This window comes from Cololabis saira, chromosome 19 (genome assembly GCF_033807715.1).
Source record: "Cololabis saira isolate AMF1-May2022 chromosome 19, fColSai1.1, whole genome shotgun sequence".
Lineage (NCBI taxonomy): Eukaryota > Metazoa > Chordata > Actinopteri > Beloniformes > Belonidae > Cololabis > Cololabis saira.
This window is the reverse complement of record NC_084605.1, coordinates 1,772,326-1,797,099: the sequence shown is the minus strand read 5'-3', so window position 1 is coordinate 1,797,099 and position 24,774 is coordinate 1,772,326. Positions and strand designations below refer to the sequence as shown.

At 39.2% G+C, this 24,774-nt stretch overlaps 1 protein-coding gene across 1 annotated transcript in view; it reads left to right on the top strand.

The window, feature by feature from the left end:
* LOC133419726 (uncharacterized) overlaps positions 1–23,959 on the top strand; it is a 67,317-nt gene extending 43,358 nt beyond the window's left edge. The window contains exons 14-18 of the mRNA XM_061709129.1: positions 15,370–15,546; positions 17,787–17,963; positions 20,224–20,400; positions 22,389–22,565; positions 23,661–23,959. Coding sequence (XP_061565113.1) covers positions 15,370–15,546; positions 17,787–17,963; positions 20,224–20,400; positions 22,389–22,565; positions 23,661–23,673 — 721 coding nt within the window. The 3' untranslated portion in view covers positions 23,674–23,959. The remainder of the gene's footprint in view (positions 1–15,369; positions 15,547–17,786; positions 17,964–20,223; positions 20,401–22,388; positions 22,566–23,660) is intronic.
* The last annotated feature ends 815 nt before the right edge of the window (positions 23,960–24,774 follow it).

The following is a 24,774-nucleotide window of genomic DNA, read 5'->3' as shown; positions in this document are numbered from 1 at the left end:
AATCTGGTGTGAAAGTTGTGTTGACACTAACCTGCAGACATCAGGCTGATCTCCTGCTGATCCACACTGACCATCTGACTGCTCTGAGTTCTTCTTCTCTGCTTTAGTCCACTAACACTTTGTTTCTTCTGACAGTTCCTCTTCTGATTTATGACATAAAACTAAACATCTGAATGTGTCAAACAGGAACAAATGAAGAACAAGAGATGTGTCTGAACCTGGAATAAAACATCTTCAGAAACATGAGTTAACTTAACAGCTAATACGTTCAAAAATGTCATCCAGATGTTAATAAAATTAGAGAGTCTGACAGACAATAGTGGACAGACTGAATGTGTAGTCGTCCAATATATGAGTTACAGAGCTGATTTACTAAATACCTTCTTACTGTGGCTGAAATCAGTCAAACCAATGTTGGCTTCCTTTGAATACCATTAAATTTCATCAAATAAAAGTTTACCAAATATGAAACTCTCAACCTGGAAAAACATATTTTTCCGTGTTTTTAATATTATTCCTTAAAATGTCTGTTAAGATCATTTCATCCAGGTGACATCAAGACATAAGGTGCAACAAATAAGGTCTTTTTATGGTTTTCAGTGTTTAAACTAAATATAAATACATGTGTGTTGAAGTAAGAAAACTGAAATAAAGCTGCTGTCTAGACGATGAGTTTCCTTCATCAGCAACAAAACATCCAACAAGAACATCAGAAACTTTGTGTTTAAACTATGTCGTCTCTCAATCAACCTTTTCAGAGAAAATCTCCTAAACAGAAAAATATGTACAGATTGATGAAGAGATGTCTCCTTAAAAACATGGAAATGATGGATATTGTTCATTTATTCATCATTTATGGGGGAAAAAAACATTTAAACAAGTTGAAATTTTTACATCAAAACTCAGCTCCAATAAACTTTTACCTTCATTTAATATTTACATAGAAAAACGGATATTTGAATTCAAATTCTATCAAAACTGTTTCTGACGAGAAAAACTACATTAAACCCTGTAGCATCAATTAGTTTCCATATTTTGATGAGTATTTGTTTGTAGTTTCCCTGTAAAGGTTCAGATTTGTACGTTTTTGTACCATCATGCATCTGTTCTTGATGAATCAAATTTCTTAATCAGACAAAAGTTTTCTGCACAAGTTCCAGATACATCACTGGAGAAGAGATGTCTTTCCTGAATGCTGAATAAACACAGACGTCCTCCTGTCCTGAAACTCTTTCTCTGCTCACAAAGTCCTTCTAGGAATGAAAACTTTATCGTCCAAAACATCATTTACAAACAGACGTGTTATTGGGACAGAAACACGTGACATGAATGGACTTTACATGGTCTAGACCAGTGATTCTTAACCATAGGGCCGCGGCCCACACTTGGGCCGCGAGCGCCACCTAGTGGGCCGCAAAAACAAATCCGTTTTGTACGTGTGGGCCGCGAGGGCCGCAGGACTGCATAACAACTCCCGACCAAATGAGGAGAAGGCACTCAGCTAGCTGTACGTGTAATAGTAAGAGAAATGGTGTGTATTTACAGAGAAAATCCTTCATTTTGCACAGAGTACGTTTAGATCCACCAGGATCAGGGATCGATTACTTGGGTCTGCGCCCAGAGCGAGCGAGCATGATCAGAGCTGGCTGGGAGATTTGCGAGGCCCTGTGCGAAATGGCTGGGGGGGGGCCCTCGCGTGTGAGCGTAGCGAGCGCGCGCGAAATTTTTTGGGTTTTTCGGGTCGGATCGGGTGTCTATATGCGCAATTTTAACTCTCCAATTAGCAAAATACTGGATACCTTCCTGCCTCATCATCATCTCTTGCCTCGACGCGGGGCCCCGCGGCTGCTTGAAACCCGGTCGGATCAGTGATTTTTGTAACAAATTTATCAAACAAGCCTTTCAGAGAGGCATTAAACTCTTCCATTTTCTTTAGTTTTTTTTCTTTTTTCATCCCCTGATGGAATTTTCCTGATTCTGTCTCGTTCTCTCGACATTGTGTGACAGTTTGTTCCAACTCCACCGTCTGGATCAGACTAGCTTGTGTCAACGCGCTTGGTCTTATCAGTTGTATTGAACAACAGACACGCGCATCATTGCACATATATTTATTGATATGCACAGACTAGTACACATTTAGGTCTGTAATGGAACGTGACTGTTGATATTTATAAGGGAAAAAACGAAAAAAAAAAATTGAAAAAAAAAAAAAATTGAAAAAAAAATTGAAAAAAAAAAAACCGCCCATAGCGCGAGGCCCCTTGGGGCGCGAGGCCCCGTGCGGTCGCACGGTTCGCACACCCCTTGCGGCGGCCCTGAGCGTGATCATTTATCCCGGCTCATCCCCGCGGCCGGGGAGGTCGGTTGCTGCTCGGGCAGCGGGCTCCGTCGTTACTGCTGAAGGATTGTACATGTAGATGCGTGGGCTGACATGTCTGCTGGACTGGACTGTTCGGGCTTTCCCAAAAGCATCGGAAATTGACTCTGCTGCAGCGCGGCCAGAGCTGCGGGCTCGTGCCCGTCGCAGCGCTGAGCAGGTCTCATTGATCAGGCTCGCTCGGATGAAACCCAACACGCTGAGTCCTGTCAACTGATTAATGTAATAACTTAAATAAAGTACAATCAAACTAAGTTTTGTTCCCGCTCTATTTTTAAATATGCACACTTGTATGCTTGTGTGTGTTAAGGCGGCGCTCCGTGTGTGTTGACGGGGCCTTTCCACACGGCGCGCCGTGTGTGTGTGTTTTAAAAACAGAAATGACACACACAAAACTGAGGGTGCGCCTTTCCACACGGCGCCTAATGGTCGTCAAAATACGGTAATTAGCTTGGCTCTATATACAGAGATGAGAAGCGTAACAGGTGGAAAGGGAAGTTCAACCTGGAATGGACAGATTCCTCCTGGTTCAGTCTTCCCACTGGGACAAAACCAGTGTCTCATACGTTCAGAGACCGTGGCGTTCAAAGTGCGAAAGTGAAACGCCACTGAAACAAAACACAAAGTTTTTCATCAAACATATCCACTCAAGTCTGAACTGAAGTCACAGAAAATAAACTGACCATCTTAAAACATCCTGCCCATGTTTGGGTCCACATACAGCTGTGAAGCAGCTTTCTCCACAATGAACAGAATTAAAACTAAATATTGTTCCAGGCTCAATAATGAACATAATTAAAACTAAATATCGTTCCAGGGTCATCAATGAGCACCTTCTCATGTGCATGAGAACCTGACACCATCCAGCCCAGATTTAAAGTCCTGACAGGAGAAGTTAGAGCTCAGTTCTCTCACTGAACAACAGAAAGTGGGGGCATAAGATTATAAGGGGGGAAGAAAGAGAAACTGCAAAACTGTTAAATTGTTAAGATGTGTTTATATTAATTTATTATAAAAATGTGTTGAGATAATTAACAAAGAAAAGGGGAAATTCAAACTGCTGGTAGAGAAATAAAATAAGATAGCATTTGAAAAATAAAATAAAATCTACTTTTAAGAGAAAAAAATATGTTTAATTCAAGTTACACATGTTAAGTGGCAAATATGTACTTTTTTAATATAACAGTCAGATGCAGATGTTGATACAACTATGAGGCTACTTGAATATATACACACACACACACACATATATATATATATATATATATATATATATATATATATATATATATATATATATATATATATATATATATATATATATATATATATATATATATATATATATACATGATGTTCTGGACCTTCGCTTGAGTAAATTTTCTCTAAATGGACCTCTTAAAGTTTTAGTTGAATACCCCTGCTATACGGTGTTAGTATTTAATGGGCCCCGGGCCACTCTGTACTGAAAAAATTGGGCCCCAAGGTCAGAAAGGTTTAGAACCCCTGCTCTAGACTGTCGTCCTCATCACTGACTTTATTGAAATCAGCACAAACTCAGACTTTTCTGATCATCCAGTCAATAATACTGAAGAAAAATATATGCAGACTATTGATCACATGTGTGACATCAATATGAACATCAGCCTTCATAAAGTCCATCACCTTTCTAATTCTCATCTGTATGGAGCATGTAAAATGTTGAAGATGATGCTGAATTGTAATTTATCTGTAAAATGATGATGAAGAAAATGAGGAAACAAGCACACAGAAATGATGAATAAGTATTGATGAAATGATTGATTGATCAGAGTGACAGCTGACTGATCAGACGGAGCAGCAGGATGAAGAAGTCCTGCTTGTTATTCTGGTCCAGACCAGGTTAGCTGCACACCAGAAATCTCCATGGTAACGAGTCCAGCCCTGCTTCTGTGCAAACACTACGATTCTAACGTTTGTACTGACTGAGATATTCAAACACAACATGTTACAATAACAAGTTGTTTATCTGCTTGTTTAACACTTGAAACTAGTTTTACTGTATGAAATATTAGACATCAGTTCTTCATGTTTTTGTGTCTGACATTCAAACAAATGCTTCATTTTCTCTTCATACAAATGAATAAGTCAACATTTGTCCCAGAATTCCTCCTGACAGTTTGTTTGTGTAGAAACTTGAATCATTTGGCTGCACAACATGAGTTTGTGTGGATGGATCCACTGGTGGAGCTGCAGAGCTGCAGAGCTGAAGTCACTACGTCTTTATTGGAGCAGCAGCATGATGTCATGAATATTGATGAAGATCTTTTTCACTGGTTCTGTTGGACTGTTGGAACCTGCATCCTGGTGGTTCAGCTCACACCTTTTATTCTTTATTCAGGTTGGAGAACTGCAGTCTGTCAGAGATTAGCTGTTCTTCTCTGGTCTCAGCTCTGAAGTCCAACCCCTCCCATCTGAAACATCTGGACCTGAGTGGGAACTACAACCTGCAGGATTCAGGAGTGGAACATCTGTGTGGATTTCTGGAGAGTCCAGACTGCAGACTGGAGACTCTGAGGTCAGACATGTTTTAGTTGTGTGTTCAGATGAATCTGATGTGAAAGTTGTGTTGACACTAACCTGCAGACATCAGGCTGATCTCCTGCTGATCCACACTGACCATCTGACTGCTCTGGTTCTTCTTCTCTGCTTTAGTTCACTAACACTTTGTTTCTTCTGACAGTTCCTCTTCTGATTTATGACATAAAACTAAACATTTGAATGTGTCAGACAGGAACCAATGAAGAACCAGAGATGTGTCTGAACCTGGAATAAAACATCTTCAGAAACATGAGTTAACTTAACAGCTAATACGTTCAAAAATGTCATCCAGATGTGAATAAACTTAGAGAGTCTGACAGACAATAGTGGACAGACTGAATGTGTAGTCGTCCAATATTTGAGTTACAGAGCTCATTTACTAAATAACTTCTTACTGTGGCTGAAATCAGTCAAACCAACGTTGGCTTCTTTTGAATACCATTAAATTTCAACAAATACAAGTTTACCAAATGTAAAACTCTAAACATGGAAAAACATATTTTTCTGTGTTTTTATAATTATTCCTTAATATTTCTGTTCAGATCATTTCATCCAGGTGACATCAAGACATAAGGTGCAACAAATAAGGTTTTTTCATGGTTTTCAGTGTGTAAAACTAAATATAAATACATGTGTGTTGAAGTTAGTAAACTGAAATAAAGCTGCTGTCTAGACGATGAGTTTCCTTCATCAGCAACAAAACATCCAACAAGAACATCAGAAACTTTGTGTTGAAAATATGTCGTCACTCAATCAACGTTTTCAGAGAAAATCTCCTAAACAGACAAATATGTACAGATTGATGAAGAGATGTCTCCTTAAAAACGTAGAAATGATGGATATTGTTCATTTATTCATCATTTATGGGGGAAAAAAACATTTAAACAAGTTCAAATTTTTACATCAAAACTCAGCTCCAATAAACGTTTACCTTCATTTAATATTTACATAGAAAAACGGATATTTGTATTCAAATTCTATCAAAACTGTTTCTGACGTAGAAAAACTACCTTAAACCCTGGACCATCAATTAGTTTCCATATTTTGATGAGTATTTAGTTCTAGTTTCCCTGTAAGGGTTCAGATTTGTACGTTTTTGTACCATCATGCATCTGTTCTTGATGAATCACATTTCTTAATCAGACAAAAGTTTTCTGCACAAGTTCTAGATCCATCACTGGAGAAGAGATGTCTTTCATGAATGCTGAATAAACGCAGACGTCCTCCTGTCCTGAAACTCTTTCTCTGCTCACAAAGTCCTTCTAGGAATGAAAACTTTATCGTCCAAAACATCATTTACAAACAGACGTGTTATTGGGACAGAAACACATGACATGAATGGACTTTACATGGTCTAGACTGTCGTCCTCATCACTGACTTTATTGAAATCAGCACAAACTCAGACTTTTCTGATCATCCAGTCAATAATACTGAAGAGAAATATATGCAGACTATTGATCACATGTGTGACATCAATATGAACATCAGCCTTCATAAAGTCCATCACCTTTCTAATTCTCATCTGTATGGAGCATGTCAAATGATGAAGATGATGCTGAATTGTAATTTATCTGTAAAATGATGATGAAGAAAATGAGGAAACAAGCACACAGAAATGATGAATAAGTATTGATGAAATGAATGATTGATCAGAGTGACAGCTGACTGATCAGATGGAGCAGCAGGATGAAGAAGTCCTGCTTGTTATTCTGGTCCGTTTCACAAAGCAGGTTCAACAAACTCTGAGTCTAATCCTGAACTCTTAGTTGATCTACTCTGAGATCGGAAACTCTGAGTTTTCGGTTCCAGAACAGCGGATTTGAGGTAATTTACTCAACTCTAAGTAGTTTCACCGGGAGTTAAGCGCGAGCGTGAGGGAAATCAAAAGCCATCATCAGTAGAGCGCTGATACAAGGATTCACCATGGCAACCGGCGACACAAAAGAGCACAATACATTTTCTTTTTTTTCTTTTTAACTTTATTTATCTTTTCAATTTACAAAATCCCTTTGAGGAAACGTTAGTTTGCATCTGAAGATCCACATACTTCACGCCACTGGAGTTAGAAGTGTTAATACGTGCATATGGCGAGTATGAGAGCATATTTTGGAGAAAAAAAAATGAAATTTTATTGTCATCAGGGCCGTCAATTGTGTACGGCAGCTGCCACACCTCGGCTTCAGGGGAAAATGTAAATGTTTTTTTTTTAAATACATTTATGGAATTACTCTGCATCTATTTGTATTGATTTATTCTATTACTTCATACATATAAAATAACTACAAATGCATATCAGAACAACATGATGGATTTCAGTAGGTATTATCTATCCCAACACTTGTACCCCCCCCCCCCCCCCCCCCCCCCCCCCCATATCTTGAATTGTCCCAGCGTCCCTGACGACAGTGGTCGCTATCAATCTGGTTTTTAGTGCGCTCTGTGTTACTAACTTACAAAAATGAAAAGGAAGCAGACAACCACGCAATAAAAAAAAAAGAAAGAAGGCAAGTGATGGGTCCAGAAGATATTAACGAGGCTGTTAGCCACTGATGGATTAATTATGCAAGTTCATCTCAAAGTAAGATATAAATCCTCTTATACATCTGTTTAAGGGAAATATTTGACTTTTTTTACTCTCCCTCTCCTTTTTGCATTTGGACTTTAACTGTTTGAAGTTAAACTGGGATGTCCCTGTGATATTGTTGCACTGACATAGTGAATAAAGTGAATGAGTTAAATTGCGTTTGTTAGATAAGCCTTTTCTGCTCTCTAACTCTGCCGCTTGCTGTCCGTGGTGCAGAAAACGGATGTGTATTGCGTTTAAGACCCATTGGCTGAATTGACGCCACTGAGGGAGGAGACAGAGAGAAACTCCAGGTTCGCTGAAATAAACCTGGTCCCGACCAGGTTAGATTCAGAGCGTCTGTTACTACGGTAACTGACCCAGAGCTTAAGTTACCTCTCTTTGTGAAACAGGCTAGAGTTACTCCTCTTTCTCTGGTTTGAATTACCTCCCTTTGTGAAACGGAAAACTCAGAGTTTCCCTCATTTCAGGGTTAACAGACTCAGAGTTTTCACTAAACCTGCTTTGTGAAACGGACCCCAGGTTAGCTGCACACCAGAAATCTCCATGGTAACGAGTCCAGACCTGCTTCTGTGCAAACACTAAGATTCTACCGTTTGTACTGACTGAGATATTAAAACACAACATGTTACAATAACAAGTTGTTTATCTGCTTGTTTAACACTTGAAACTAGTTTTACTGCATGAAATATTAGACATCAGTTCATCATGTTTTTGTGTCTGACATTCAAACAAATGCTTCATTTTCTCTTCATACAAATGAATAAGTCAACATTTGTCCCAGAATTCCTCCTGACAGTTTGTGTAGAAACGTGAATATTTTGGCTGCACAACATGAGTTTGTATGGATGGATCCACTGGTGGAGCTGCAGAGCTGCAGAGATGAAGTCACTACGTCTTTATTGGAGCAGCAGCATGATGTCATGAATATTGATGATCTTTTTCACTGGTTCTGTTGGACTGTTGGAACCTGCATCCTGGTGCTTCAGCTCACATATTTTATTCTTTATTCAGGTTGGAGAACTGCAGGATGTCAGAGATCAGCTGTTGTTCTCTGGTCTCAGCTCTGAAGTCCAACCCCTCCCATCTGAAACATCTGGACCTGAGTGTGAACAACCTGCAGGATTCAGGAGTGAAACATCTGTGTGGATTTCTGGAGAGTCCAGACTGCAGACTGGAGACTCTGAGGTCAGACATGTTTTAGTTGTGTGTTCAGATGAATCTGATGTGAAAGTTGTGTTGACACTAACCTGCAGACATCAGGCTGATCTCCTGCTGATCCACACTGACCATCTGACTGCTCTGGTTCTTCTTCTCTGCTTTAGTCCACTAACACTTTGTTTCTTATGAAAGTTCCTTCTGATTTATGACATAAAACTAAACATTTGAATGTTTCAGACAGGAACAAATGAAGAACCAGAGATGTGTCTGAACCTGGAATAAAACATCTTCAGAAACATGAGTTAACTTAACAGCTAATACGTTCAAAAATGTCATCCGGATGTTAATAAACTTAGAGAGTCTGACAGACAATAGTGGACAGACTGAATGTGTAGTCGTCCAATATATGAGTTACAGAGCTCATTTACTAAATAACTTCTTACTGTGGCAGAAATCAGTCAAACCAACGTTGGCTTCCTTTGAATACCATTAAATTTCATCAAATAAAAGTTTACCAAATATGAAACTCTCAACATGTAAAACATATTTTTCCGTGTTTTTAATATTATTCCTTAATATTTCTGTTCAGATCATTTCATCCAGGTGACATCAAGACATAAGGTGTAACAAATAAGGTCTTTTCATGGTTTTCAGTGTTTAAACTAAATATAAATACATGTGTGTTGAAGTAAGAAAGCTGAAATAAAGCTGCTGTCTAGACGATGAGTTTCCTTCATCAGCAACAAAACATCCAACAAGAACATCAGAAACTTTGTGTTGAAACTATGTCGTCACTCAATCAACTTTTTCAGAGAAAATCTCCTAAACAGACAAATATGTACAGATTGATGAAGAGATGTCTCCTTAAAAACGTAGAAATGATGGATATTGTTCATTTATTCATCATTTATGGGGGGAAAAAAACATTTAAACAAGTTGAAATTTTTACATCAAAACTCAGCTCCAATAAACTTTTACCTTCATTTAATATTTACATAGAAAAACCGATATTTGAATTCAAATTCTATCAAAACTGTTTATGACGAGAAAAACTACACTAAACCCTGGAGCATCCATTAGTTTCCATATTTTGATGAGTATTTAGTTCTAGTTTCCCTGTAATGGTTTAGATTTGTACGTTTTTGTACCATCATGCATCTGTTCTTGATGAATCACATTTCTTAATCAGAAAAAAGTTTTCTGCACAAGTTCCAGATACATCACTGGAGAAGAGATGTCTTTCATGAATGCTGAATAAACGCAGACGTCCTCCTGTCCTGAAACTCTTTCTCTGCTCACAAAGTCCTTCTAGGAATGAAAACTTTATCGTCCAAAACATAATTTACAAACAGACGTGTTATTGGGACAGAAACACGTGACATGAATGAACTTTACATGGTCTAGACCAGTGATTCTTAACCATAGGGCCGCGGCCCACACTTGGGCCGCGAGCGCCACCTAGTGGGCCGCAAAAACAAATCCATTTTGTACGTGTGGGCCGCGAGGGCCGCAGGACTGCATAACAACTCCCGACCAAATGAGGAGAAGACCCTCAGCTAGCTGTACGTGTAATAGTAAGAGAAATGGTGTGTATTTACAGAGTAAATCCTTCATTTTGCACAGAGTACGTTTAGATCCTACAGGATCAGGGATCGATTACTTGGGTCTGCGCCCAGAGCGAGCGAGCGTGATCATTTATCCCGGCTCATCCCCGCGGCCGGGGAGGTCGGCTGTTGCTCGGGCAGCGGGCTTCGTCGTTTACTGCTGAAGGATTGTACATGTAGATGCAGGGCTGACGTGTCTGCTGGACTGGACTGTTCGGGCTTTCCCAAAAGCATCGGAAATTGACTCTGCTGCAGCGCGGCCAGAGCTGCGGGCTCGTGCCCGTCGCAGCGCTGAGCAGGTCTCATTGATCAGGCTCGCTCGGATGAAACCCAACACGCTGAGTCCTGTCAACTGATTAATGTAATAACTTAAATAAAGTACAATCAAACTAAGTTTTGTTCCCGCTCTATTTTTAAATATGCACACTTGTATGCGTGTGTGTGTGTTGTTGTAAGGCGGCGCTCCGTGTGTGTTGACGGGGCCTTTCCACACGGCGCGCCGTGTGTGTGTTTTAAATACAGAAATGACACACAAAACTGAGGGTGCGCCTTTCCACACGGCGCCGTATGGTCGTCAAAATACGGTAATTAGCTTGGCTCTATATACAGAGATGAGAAGCGTAACAGGTGGAAAGGGAGGTTCAACCCGGAATGGACAGATTCATCCTGTTCAGTCTTCCCACTGGGACAAAACCAGTGTCTCATACGTTCAGAGACCGAGGCGTTCAAAGTGCGAAAGTGAAACACCACTGAAACAAAACACAAAGTTTTTCATCAAACATATCCACTCAAGTCTGAACTGAAGTCACAGAAAATAAGCTGACCATCTTAAACATGTTTGGGTCCACATACAGCTGTGAAGCAGCTTTCTCCACAGTGAACATAATTAAAACTAAATATCGTTCCAGGTTCACCAATGAGCACCTTTACATGCATATGAGAACCTGACACCATCCAGCCCAGATTTAAAGTCCTGGCAGGAGAAATTAGAGCTCAGGGGCCTCATCTATAAAGCTTGCTTGCGCAGAAAAAGCGCCTGAAAGTTGCGGAAGCCACCTTCTACGCAAATCCTCGGATCTAAAAAGAAAAAACTAACCGAAAAATCTGCTTATCTTTACGGCAACTCGGACCCTCCCGTAAGAATTTACTTAAGACACGGGGAACTGGCGACGCAGGCTGTGAGGTGGTGAAATGAAGCCAGATTCATGTCATACTCTTAATAATGTCATCACATATCACAACATATGTCAGACTTATAATAAAATAGCGCTGATCGTGTCCCTCTGTGTGTGAAGCTGTCAGTCAGGACTCTGGAGCTGCTGGAGCTGCAGCCTCCTCTGCACCGCTTTAGGACAGAACAAATGAGGGGCTGCGTTTAGGGAGCCCCACGGAGCCCCTCATTTCTTCCCTAAAGGGACTCAGATTTTTTTTCATATATATGAGTTTTGCGCGCGCGTGAAACCTTTAGGTGCTGCTTGTATATGGTGCCTAAATTAGGGTCCCGCGTTAAAACGACGCAGACCCAGGGCGTAGGGTACGCGGCGACGCGCAGCTACGCCGTAGGCTCTGCGTTGGTGACGCAGAACCATAAACCCGCCCTGAGCAGCTCTGAGGGGAGGGGGGAGGGGGGGGAGGAGGGGGAGCGGGGCTGCGGGGCCGTTCTCGTATCGCTTTCATACAGTGTCTTGATAATTTGCAATTTAAGGCTGAGCCTACCGTTAGTTTTTAAACTGTAAAAAGTAAGGGGAAAAAAAACATGGTTTTGAAAAGACGGGGGGACGTGTGTCCCCCCTGTTGCGCCGGGGAACTCACGGCGTTTAGCGCAGCAACGGCGTGCTGCCACTCACTCGCTTTATTTTATTGTATACTATTTATATACTTATTCTAACTTTTACTGTGACCACCAAATAATGTGGTTTTCCTGTCCTCCACATCATCTACAACATCTAGGTCTCCGTGAAAGTCAGTGTCACGGTGGCTGCTACTTCTAGCTTCTAATTCATTCTGACGCACAAACAGGCTGCAGGAAACCACTGCGCATGCTCAGTAGGCTCATCCATATGCATTTATGGGCGTGTACAGGGCGGGGATTCAGCTACGCAGCCTTCCAGCTGGACTGTGATTCATAAAGGAACGTTGCGTGCAAATCTGCGTGCACATGGTTTTATTGATCCAGATTTTTTTTTGCGCCCGGCATTTTCGGCTTTTGAGCGTACGTGCACTTTTAGTATGAATCCTACGCAGTCCATTTTAAATGAGGCCCCAGTTCTCTCACTGAACGATAGAAAGTGAGGGCATAAGATTAAGGGGAAGAAAGAAAAACTGCAAAACTGTTAAATTGTTAAGATGTGTTTATATTCATTTATTATAAAAATGTGTTGAGACAATTAACAAAGAAAAGGGGAAATTCAAACTGCTGGTAGAGAAATAAAATAAGATAGCATTTGAAAAATAAAATAAAATCTATTTTACTTTTAAGAGAAAAAAATATGTGTAATTCAAGTTAAACATGTTAATTGGCAAATATGTACTTTTTTAATATAACAGTCAGATGCAGATGTTGATACAACTATGAGGCTACTTGAATATATACACACACACACATATATATATATATATATATATATATATATATATATATATATATATATATATATATATTAGGGGTGTAACAATATATCGTGCCACAAAATTTTGCGATACAAAAACGTCACAATACGTGTCGTGGAGGTGACAAAGTGTATCGTGATATCGGGTTATTAATATTAATCTATTGCGTTGACTATGTATTTATTTACTTTTTTTTAATTTTAGTTGTTAAATTTCTGGAAAAGGAAAAAGTCAAATCATACATGAGAGAAACTATTCAGTTTGTGGCTAAATATTTGTACTTGTATGAAACTGAAGATCATAATGCAAACCTGACATTTACTTTTAGTTCAGTTTGTGGAAAATGGTTGGCCTGGCTTTCTCTTTAAAACTTAAACAGTTATAAAGCATTACAAACTGTAACAATAGGGCAAACGCACAGAATTGTTTTGTATTTTGTGTCTTTCAAATAAAAGACAATTTTTTCCAGTCATATATTCCTCTATCAAGGTTCTTAAAAAAATACTGCTATAATATCGTATCGTTATCGTGACCTCAATATCGTGTATCGTACCGTATCGTGAGATTAGTGTATCGTTACACCCCTAATATATATATATATATGATGTTCTGGACCTTCGCTTGAGTAAATTTTCTCTAAATTGACCTCTTAAAGTTTTAGTTGAATACCCCTGCTATACGGTGTTAGTATTTAATGGGCCCCGGGCCACTCTGTACTGAAAAAATTGGGCCCCAAGGTCAGAAAGGTTAAGAAGCCCTGGTCTAGACTGTCGTCCTCATCACTGACTTTATTGAAATCAGCACAAACTCAGACTTTTCTGATCATCCAGTCAATAATACTGAAGAGAAATATATGCAGACTATTGATCACATGTGTGACATCAATATGAACATCAGCCTTCATAAAGTCCATCACCTTTCTAATTCTCATCTGTATGGAGCATGTCAAATGATGAAGATGATGCTGAATTGTAATTTATCTGTAAAATGATGATGAAGAAAATGATGAAACAAACGGACATAAATGATGAATAAGTATTGATGAAATGATTGATTGATCAGAGTGACAGCTGACTGATCAGATGGAGCAGCAGGAGGAAGAAGTTCTGCTTGTTATTCTGGTCCAGACCAGGTTAGCTGCACACCAGAAATCTCCATGGTAACGAGTCCAGCCCTGCTTCTGTGCAGAGGTGGACAGAGTACTCGACCCCAGTACTTGAGTAAGAGTACAAATACTACTGGTCAAAATTTACTCTGTTACAAGTAAAAGTAGCTCAGTCAAAATATTACTCGAGTAAGAGTAGAAAAGTACTTGCTTTTAAAGGTACTTAAGTATCCAAAAGTAAATGCTTTTAAATTTACTTTAAGTAAAAGTAAGAGTAAGAGTAAGAGTAAATTTCTTATTTTCCACATCAGTAAATTACTATTTTTTTTCTAAATTAATTTAAGTTGTAAAGTTTAAGTTGTAAATGTCTGTGGTTTGTCTGTGCCCTCGTTTTTTACTCGGTCGAACTCAAACATTGAGTTAAGATCCGGCCAAGGATTTTGTGAAAGTCCCTGCTCCGAGTCCGGCTCATTATCAGACTCAGACGACTCAGCGGATTGTCTCTTCTCCTGACGCAGGCGTAGCCATTGTTGCGGCTCTGTCTTGACAAACGCAGGCTACTTTGGCGGTATCGTTTTGAGGAGGCTTGACGTATTTCCGTTTTACGTACATCCCAGTGGAGAGCGTGCACTGTGATAGGTCTCCTCCTTTGACAAAACCAGCTTGTGTCCAATAGGATTTTAGGGAAGAAGAAAAAAGAGCAGACCTGAAAGTACTTTTCAGCCTTCCTAGAAATTTACTCGAGTAAAAGTAAAAATATTTGTCTTGGAAATGTATTCAAGTAAGAGTAATAAGTACCAAAGTAATCTAATACTCAAGTAAAGTACAAATCCTTTGGATATGTACTTAAGTACAGTACTCAAGTAAATTTACTCCGTTACTGTCCACCACTGCTTCTGTGCAAACACTACAATTCTAACGTTTGTACTGACTGAGATATTCAAACACAACATGTTACAATAACAAGTTGTTTATCTGCTTGTTTAACACTTGAAACTAGTTTTACTGCATGAAATATTAGACACCAGTTCATCATGTTTTTGTGTCTGACATTCAAACAAATGATTCATTTTCTCTTCATACAAATGAATAAGTCAACATTTGTCCCAGAATTCCTCCTGACAGTTTGTTTGTGTAGAAACTTGAATCATTTGGCTGCACAACATGAGTTTGTATGGATGGATCCACTGGTGGAGCTGCAGAGCTGCAGAGCTGAAGTCACTACGTCTTTATTGGAGCAGCAGCATGATGTCATGAATATTGATGAAGATCTTTTTCACTGGTTCTGTTGGACTGTTGGAACCTGCATCCTGGTGGTTCAGCTCACATATTTTATTCTTTATTCAGGTTGGAGAGCTGCAGGTTGTCAGATATCAGCTGTTCTTCTCTGGTCTCAGCTCTGAAGTCCAACCCCTCCCATCTGAAACATCTGGACCTGAGCTGGAACCAGAACCTGCAGGATTCAGGAGTGGAACATCTGTGTGGATTTCTGGAGAGTCCAGACTGCCGACTGGAGACTCTGAGGTCAGACATGTTTTAGTTGTGTGTTCAGATGAATCTGATGTGAAAGTTGTGTTGACACTAACCTGCAGACATCAGGCTGATCTCCTGCTGATCCACACTGACCATCTGACTGCTCTGAGTTCTTCTTCTCTGCTTTAGTTCACTAACACTTTGTTTCTTCTGAAAGTTCCTCTTCTGATTTATGACATAAAACTAAACATTTGAATGTGTCAGACAGGAACAAATGAAGAACCAGAGATGTGTCTGAACCTGGAATAAAACATCTTCAGAAACATGAGTTAACTTAACAGCTAATACGTTCAAAAATGTCATCCGGATGTTAATAAACTTAGAGAGTCTGACAGACAATAGTGGACAGACTGAATGTGTAGTCGTCCAATATATGAGTTACAGAGCTCATTTACTAAATAACTTCTTACTGTGGCTGAAATCAGTCAAACCAACGTTGGCTTCTTTTGAATACCATTAAATTTCAACAAATACAAGTTTACCAAATGTAAAACTCTAAACATGGAAAAACATATTTTTCTGTGTTTTTATAATTATTCCTTAATATTTCTGTTCAGATCATTTCATCCAGGTGACATCAAGACATAAGGTGCAACAAATAAGGTCTTTTCATGGTTTTCAGTGTTTAAACTAAATATTAATGCATGTGTGTTGAAGTTAGTAAACTGAAATAAAGCTGCTGTCTAGACGATGAGTTTCCTTCATCAGCAACAAAACATCCAACAAGAACATCAGAAACTTTGTGTTGAAACTATGTCGTCTCTCAATCAACTTTTTCAGAGAAAATCTCTTAAACACACAAATATGTACAGATTGATGAAGAGATGTCTCCTTAAAAACATGGAAATGATGGATATTGTTCATTTATTCATCATTTATGGGGGGGGGGGAAACATTTAAACAAGTTGAAATTTTTACATCAAAACTCAGCTCCAATAAACTTTTACCTTCATTTAATATTTACATAGAAAAACGGATATTTGAATTCAAATTCTATCAAAACTGTTTCTGACGTAAAAAACTACCTTAAACCCTGGACCATCAATTAGTTTCCATATTTTGATGAGTATTTGGTTGTAGTTTCCCTGTAATGGCTCAGATTTGTACGTTTTTGTACCATCATGCATCTGTTCTTGATGAATCACATTTCTTAATCAGACAAAAGTTTTCTGCACAAGTTCCAGATACATCACTGGAGAAGAGATGTCTTTCATGAATGCTGAATAAACACAGACGTCCTCCTGTCCTGAAACTCTTTCTCTGCTCACAAAGTCCTTCTAGGAATGAAAACTTTATCGTCCAAAACATCATTTACAAACAGACGTGTTATTGGGACAGAAACACGTGACATGAATGGACTTTACATGGTCTAGACTGTCGTCCTCATCACTGACTTTATTGAAATCAGCACAAACTCAGACTTTTCTGATCATCAAGTCAATAATACTGAAGAGAAATATATGCATATTATTGATCACATTTGTGACATCAATATGAACATCAGCCTTCATAAAGTCCATCACCTTTCTAATTCTCATCTGTATGGAGCATGTAAAATGATGAAGATGATGCTGAATTGTAATTTATCTGTAAAATGATGATGAAGAAAGTGAGGAAACAAGCACACAGAAATGATGAATAAGTATTGATGAAATGAATGATTGATCAGAGTGACAGCTGACTGATCAGATGGAGCAGCAGGATGAAGAAGTCCTGCTTGTTATTCTGGTCTAGACCAGGTTAGCTGCACACCAGAGATCTCCATGGTAACGAGTCCAGACCTGCTTCTGTGCAAACACTACGATTCTACCGTTTGTACTGACTGAGATATTCAAACACAACATGTTACAATAACAAGTTGTTTATCTGCTTGTTTAACACTTGAAACTAGTTTTACTGCATGAAATATTAGACATCAGTTCTTCATGTTTTTGTGTCTCTGACATTCAAACAAATGCTTCATTTTCTCTTCATACAAATTAATAAGTCAACATTTTTCCCAGAATTCCTCCTGACAGTTTGTTTGTGTAGAAACTTGAATCATTTGGCTGCACAACATGAGTTTGTATGGATGGATCCACTGGCGAGCTGCAGAGCTGCAGTCACTACGTCTTTATTGGAGCAGCAGCATGATGTCATGAATATTGATGAAGATCTTTTTCACTGGTTCTGTTGGACTGTTGGAACCTGCATCCTTGTGGTTCAGCTCACATCTTTTATTCTTCATTCAGGTTGAAGCGCTGCAGTCTGTCAGAGATCAGCTGTTCTTCTCTGGTCTCAGCTCTGAAGTCCAACCCCTCCCATCTGAAACATCTGGACCTGAGCAGGAACAACAACCTGCAGGATTCAGGAGTGAAACATCTGTATGGATTTCTGGAGAGTCCAGACTGCAGACTGGAGACTCTGGAGTAAGACATGTTTTAGTTGTGTGTTCAGATGAATCTGATGTGAAAGTTGTGTTGACACTAACCTGCAGACATCAGGCTGATCTCCTGCTGATCCACACTGACCATCTGACTGCTCTGAGTTCTTCTTCTCTGCTTTAGTCCACTAACACTTTGTTTCTTATGAAAGTTCCTTCTGATTTATGACATAAAACTAAACATTTGAATGTGTCAGACAGGAACAAATGAAGAACCAGAGATGTGTCTGAACCTGGAATAAAACATCTTCAGAAACATGAGTTAACTTAACAGCTAATACGTTCAAAAATGTCATCCGGATGTTAATAAACTTAGAGAGTCTGACAGACAATAGTGGACAGACTGAATGTGTAGTCGTCCAATATTTGAGTTACAGAGCTCATTTACTAAATAACTTCTTACTGTGGCTGAAATCAGTCAAACCAACGTTGGCTTCTTTTGAATACCAATTCATTTCAACAAATAAAAGTTTACCAAATATGAAACTCTCAACCTGGAAAAACATATTTTTCCGTGTTTTTAATATTATTCCTTAAAATGTCTGTTAAGATCATTTCATCCATGTGACATCATGACATAAGGTGTAACAAATAAGGTCTTTTCATTGGTTTCAGTGTTTAAACTAAATATAAATACATGTGTGTTGAAGTAAGAAAGCTGAAATAAAGCTGCTGTCTAGACGATGAGTTTCCTTCATCAGCAACAAAACATCCAACAAGAACATCAGAAACTTTGTGTTTAAACTATGTCGTCACTCAATCAACTTTTTCAGAGAAAATCTCTTAAACACACAAATATGTACAGATTGATGAAGAGATGTCTCCTTAAAAACATGGAAATGATGGATATTGTTCATTTATTCATCATTTATGGGGGGAAAAAAATATTTAAACAAGTTGAAATTCTTACATCAAAACTCAGCTCCAATAAACTTTTACCTTCATTTAATATTTACATAGAAAGACGGATATTTGAATTCAAATTCTATCAAAACTGTTTATGACGAGAAAAACTACATTAAACCCTGTAGCATCAATTAGTTTCCATATTTTGATGAGTGTTTGGTTGTAGTTTCCCTGTAAGGGCTCAGATTTGTACGTTTTTGTACCATTATGCATCTGTTCTTGATGAATCAAATTTCTTAATCAGACAAAAGTTTTCTGCACAAGTTCCAGATACATCAGTGGAGAAGAGATGTCTTTCATGAATGCTGAATAAACACAGACGTCCTCCTGTCCTGAAACTCTTTCTCTGCTCACAAAGTCCTTCTAGGAATGAAAACTTTATCGTCCAAAACATCATTTACAAACAGACGTGTTATTGGGACAGAAACACGTGATATGAATGGACTTTACATGGTCTAGACTGTCGTCCTCATCACTGACTTTATTGAAATCAGCACAAACTCAGACTTTTCTGATCATCAAGTCAATAATACTGAAGAGAAATATATACGTAGACTATTGATCACATGTGTGACATCAATATGAACATCAGCCTTCATAAAGTCCATCACCTTTCTAATTCTCATCTGTATGGAGCATGTAAAATGATGAAGATGATGCTGAATTGTAATTTATCTGTAAAATGATGATGAAGAAAATGAGGAAACAAACACACAGAAATGATGAATAATTATTGATGAAATGAATGATTGATCAGAGTGACAGCTGACTGATCAGACGGAGCAGCAGGATGAAGAAGTCCTGCTTGTTATTCTGGTCCAGACCAGGTTAGCTGCACAGCAGAAATCTCCATGGTAACGTGTCCAGCCCTGCTTCTGTGCAAACACTACGATTCTAACGTTTGTACTGACTGAGATATTCAAACACAACATGTTACAATAACAAGTTGTTTATCTGCTTGTTTAACACTTGAAACTAGTTTTACTACATGAAATATCAGACATCAGTTCTTTATGTTTTTGTGTCTCTGACATTCAAACAAATGCTTCATTTTCTCTCTCTTTTCTCTTTCTCATACAAATGAATAAGTCAACATTTGTCCCAGAATTCCTCCTGACATGTTTGTTTGTGTGGAAACTTGAATCATTTGGCTGCACAACATGGGTTTGTATGGATGGATCCACTGGTGGAGCTGCAGAGCTGCAGAGCTGAAGTCACTACGTCTTTATTGGAGCAGCAGCATGATGTCATGAATATTGATGATCTTTTTCACTGGTTCTGTTGGACTGTTGGAACCTGCATCCTGGTGGTTCAGCTCACATCGTTTATTCTTTATTCAGGTTGGAGAAATGCAGTCTGTCAGAGATCAGCTGTTCTTCTCTGGTCTCAGCTCTGAAGTCCAACCCCTCCCATCTGAAACATCTGGACCTGAGCTGGAACGAGGACCTGCATGATTCAGGAGTGAAACATCTGTGTGGTTTCCTGGAGAGTCCACACTGCAGACTGGAGACTCTGAGGTCAGACATGTTTTAGTTGTGTGTTCAGATGAATCTGATGTGAAAGTTGTGTTGACACTAACCTGCAGACATCAGGCTGATCTCCTGCTGATCCACACTGACCATCTGACTGCTCTGAGTTCTTCTTCTCTGCTTTAGTTCACTAACAGTTTGTTTATTCTGAAAGTTCCATCTTATATATGACATAAAACTAAACATTTGAATGTTTCAGACAGGAACAAATGAAGAACCAGAGATGTGTCTGAACCTGGAATAAAACATTACAGAGTTACATTACAGTTACAGAGCTCATTTACTAAATACCTTCTTACTGTGGCTGAAATCAGTCAAACCAAGGTTGTCTTCTTTTGAATACCATTAAATTTCATCAAATACAAGTTTACCAAATATGAAACTCTAAACATGTAATAACATATTTTTCTGCTTTTTTAGTATTATTCCTTAATATTTCTGTTCAGATCATTTCATCCAGGTGACATCAAGACATAAGGTGCAACAAATAAGGTCTTTTCATGGTTTTCAGTGTGTAAAACTAAATATGAATACATGTGTGTTGAAGTAAGAAAACTGAAATAAAGCTGCTGTCTAGACGAGTTTCCTTCATCACCAACAGAACATCCAACAAGAACATCAGAAACATTAGCGGTGTCCCAATTCAGGGGCTGCGTCCTTCGAGGGCTGGATTTGAAGGCCGATTACGTCACAGCGGCGCGCCGAAGGCTGTCCCATTTCGAAGGCTCCTTCAAATGCAGCCTTCTTTTCCCGCTGTTTGAAGGATCCATTGGTTGTATCCTCCACCATATCCCAAGATTCATTGCGCACAGTCAGAAAAATATTTATTTCCAGAAAAATATTTTCAGATTCAAATTTTTTCAGAAAAATATATTATTTCCGCTGGCGCCGGCGGACACGCCTCTCTTCCTCCTCCAACAAAATGAAAAACAAAAAAAACAAAAACAAAACTTCTGGCTCCATTTTTATTTATTTTTTTGGTTCTTTCTTTCTTTCTTTCTTTCTTTCTTTCTTTCTTTCTTTCTTTCTTTCTTTCTTTCTTTCTTTCTTTCTTTCTTTCTTTCTTTCTTTCTTTCTTTCTTTCTTTCTTTCTTTCTTTCTTTCTTTCTTTCTTTCTTTCTTTCTTTCTTTCTTTCTTTCTTTCTTTCTTTCTTTCTTTCTGTCTATCTTGCTGTCTGTCTATCTTTCTTTCTTTCTACTTTGTTTAGTGACGTAGGACAAGGGCGGGAACAGCTGGTACAACCAGGAAATCCCCCGCAGGCTAGACCGTCTCATTTCACTAGCGTCCGTCCAGCCTTCGGTACGGCCTTCGCGGTCTTCGAAGGCGTGGCCTACGAACACTGCGTCCTCAGAAGGATGCAGCCCCTGAATTGGGACACAGCTATTGTGTTGAAACTATGTCGTCACTCAATCAACTTTTTCAGAGAAAATCTCCTAAACAGACAAATATGTACAGATTGATGAAGAGATGTCTCCTTAAAAACATAGAAATGATGGATATTGTTCATCTATTCATCATTTATGGGAAAAAAACATTTAAACAAGTTCAAATTTTTACATCAAAACTCAGCTCCAATAAACTTTTACCTTCATTTAATATTTACATAGAAAGACGGATATTTGAATTCAAATACTATCAAAACTGTTTCTGCCATTAAAAACTACATTCATTCCTGGAGCATCCATTTGTTTCCTTGTTTGTTTTTGGTTATAACTTCCCTGTAAAGGTTCAGATTTGTACATTTTCTGTTCTATATGAATCAAATTTATTAATCAGACAAAAGTTTTCTGCACAAGTTCCTTTCTGATCATCAAGTCAATAATACTGAAGAGAAATATACGCAGACTATTGAGTGACATCAATATGAACATCAGCCTTCATAAAGTCCCTCACCTTTCTAATTATCATCTGTATGGAGCATGTAAAATGATGAAGATGTTGCTGAATTATAATTTATCTTTTATTCTTTATTCAGGTTGGAGTTCTGCAGTTTGTCAGGGATCAGCTGTTCTTCTCTGGTCTCAGCTCTGAAGTCCAACCCCTCCCATCTGAGAGAGCTGGACCTCAGCTGGAACTACAAGCTGGAGGCTGCAGATGTGGAGCAGCTTTATGATCTGGTGGAGAGTCCAGACTACCAGCTGCAGGATCTCAGGTCAGTGGAGGTTGGACTTGGTCCTGCTGCTTCCAGCAGTTTTCTACTAAAACCAGTTCGTATCAAATCAAAGATCAGTGTTCCCTCTACAGCTGATGGGGGGATCTTTGCAAACACTCCTTTATCTGCTCTCTTCTCTCTTCTTCCCTCTACAGCTGATGGAGGGATCTCTGCAAACACTCCTTTATCTGCTCTCTTCTTTCTTCTTCCTCTACAGCTAATGGAGGGATCTCTGCAAACACTCCTTTATCTGCTCTCTTCTTTCTTCTTCTCTCTACAGCTGATGGAGGGATCTCTGCAAACACTCCTTTATCTGCTCTCTTCTTTCTTCTTCCTCTACAGCTAATGGAGGGATCTCTGCAAACACTCCTTTATCTGCTCTCTTCTTTCTTTATCCCTCTACAGCTGATGGAGGGATCTCTGCAAACACTCCTTTATCTGCTCTCTTCTTTCTTCTTCCCTCTACAGCTGATGGAGGGATCCCTGCAAATAATCCTTTATCTGCTCTCTTCTTTCGTCTTCCCTCTACAGCTGATGGAGGGATCTCTGCAAACACTCCTTTATCTGCTCTCTTCTTTCTTCTTCCCTCTACAGGTGATGGAGGGATCTCTGCAAACACTCCTTTATCTGCTCTCTTCTTTCTTTATCCCTCTACAGCTGATGGAGGGATCTCTGCAAACACTCCTTTATCTGCTCTCTTCTTTCTTCTTCCCTCTACAGCTGATGGAGGGATCCCTGCAAACAATCCTTTATCTGCTCTCTTCTTTCTTCTTCCCTCTACAGCTGATAGAGGGATCTCTGCAAACACTCCTTTATCTGCTCTCTTCTTTCTTCTTCCCTCTACAGCTGATGGAGGGATCTCTGCAAAAACTCCTTTATCTCCTCTCTTCTTTCTTCTTCCCTCTACAGCTGATGGAGGGATCTCTGAAAACACTCCTTTATCTGCTCTCTTCTTTCTTCTTCTCTCTACAGCTGATGGAGGGATCTCTGCAAACACTCCATCTCCTCTCTTCTTTCTTCTTCCCTCTACAGCTGATGGAGGGATCTCTGCAAACACTCCTTCATCTCCTCTCTTCTTTCTTCTTCCCTCTACAGGTGGAGAGAGTGAGATTGACCAGGACGGATGAGTCGTGTCCTGATCGTCCTCAGAGTTGAAGCAGCACCAGTTTGTGTGGACAGACTCTGACTGGACCGTGATGATGATGATGAAGATGTACATAGTTTCAGCTCAGTTTGTTCCAGCGTTTTACAAACTTCTCAGATATTCATCTATTTCAGAGGCAGCTGGTGTAGTTTTCTCCAGGGGGGTTTATACCAAACTCCAAAATAGACATATACCAAAAAGCAGGCAAATAATGTACTAAAGTATCACATCTGTATTTGAATAAAGGAAATCAACAATAGCAACATTATAATGACATGCAGTGTTTTATTTCTTGTACATACATTTTGTGTGAATTTTTTTTTGACAAGTTTCTTCTCCATAGAGAGCAGGAACAAAGCATTAAGACGAGCTGAAGCCTCTCAGATAAGCAGAGCCACAGTCTCTGAGAAGTTTCCGGGGGCCTCATTTATCAACAGTGCGTAGAAAAGGTTCTAAATTCTGTCGTAGGAATGAAATTTAGAATGCGTGTAAGTACAAAAAAATCCGGATTTATCAAACGTGCAGACACTGGTCGTACGCACATCAGTGATGATAAATCCAACCTGTTCTAAACTGCCGTGCTCGTGCACGGTTAGGGTCATTTGCATTCAGAAACGCCTCCAATTGCTCATATATGGAGCAACAACAGCTCCCGCGTGGAGGTTTTCAAACTTTATTGAACAAAATTCTGTAGAGTTTACAACAAAAGGCAAATGGAACAAAATAATCAATTATCTACAGATATTCAACATTTGGGGGGGTTGAGAGCAAAAAAAAAAGATACATTTACTGACAAGCTCCCCATGAAGAGCAACTACAGAGCCACAGTCTCTGAGAAGTTTCCTGAAGATTAATCCCCATGAAGAGCTGCTACAGAGCCACAGTCTCTGAGAAGTTTCCTGAAGATTATTCCCCATGAAGAGCTGCTACAGAGCCACAGTCTCTGAGAAGTTTCCTGAAGATTATTCCCCATGAAGAGCTGCTACAGAGCCACAGTCTCTGAGAAGTTTCCTGAAGATTATTCCCCATGAAGAGCTGCTACAGAGCCTCAGCACTCACCGCTGC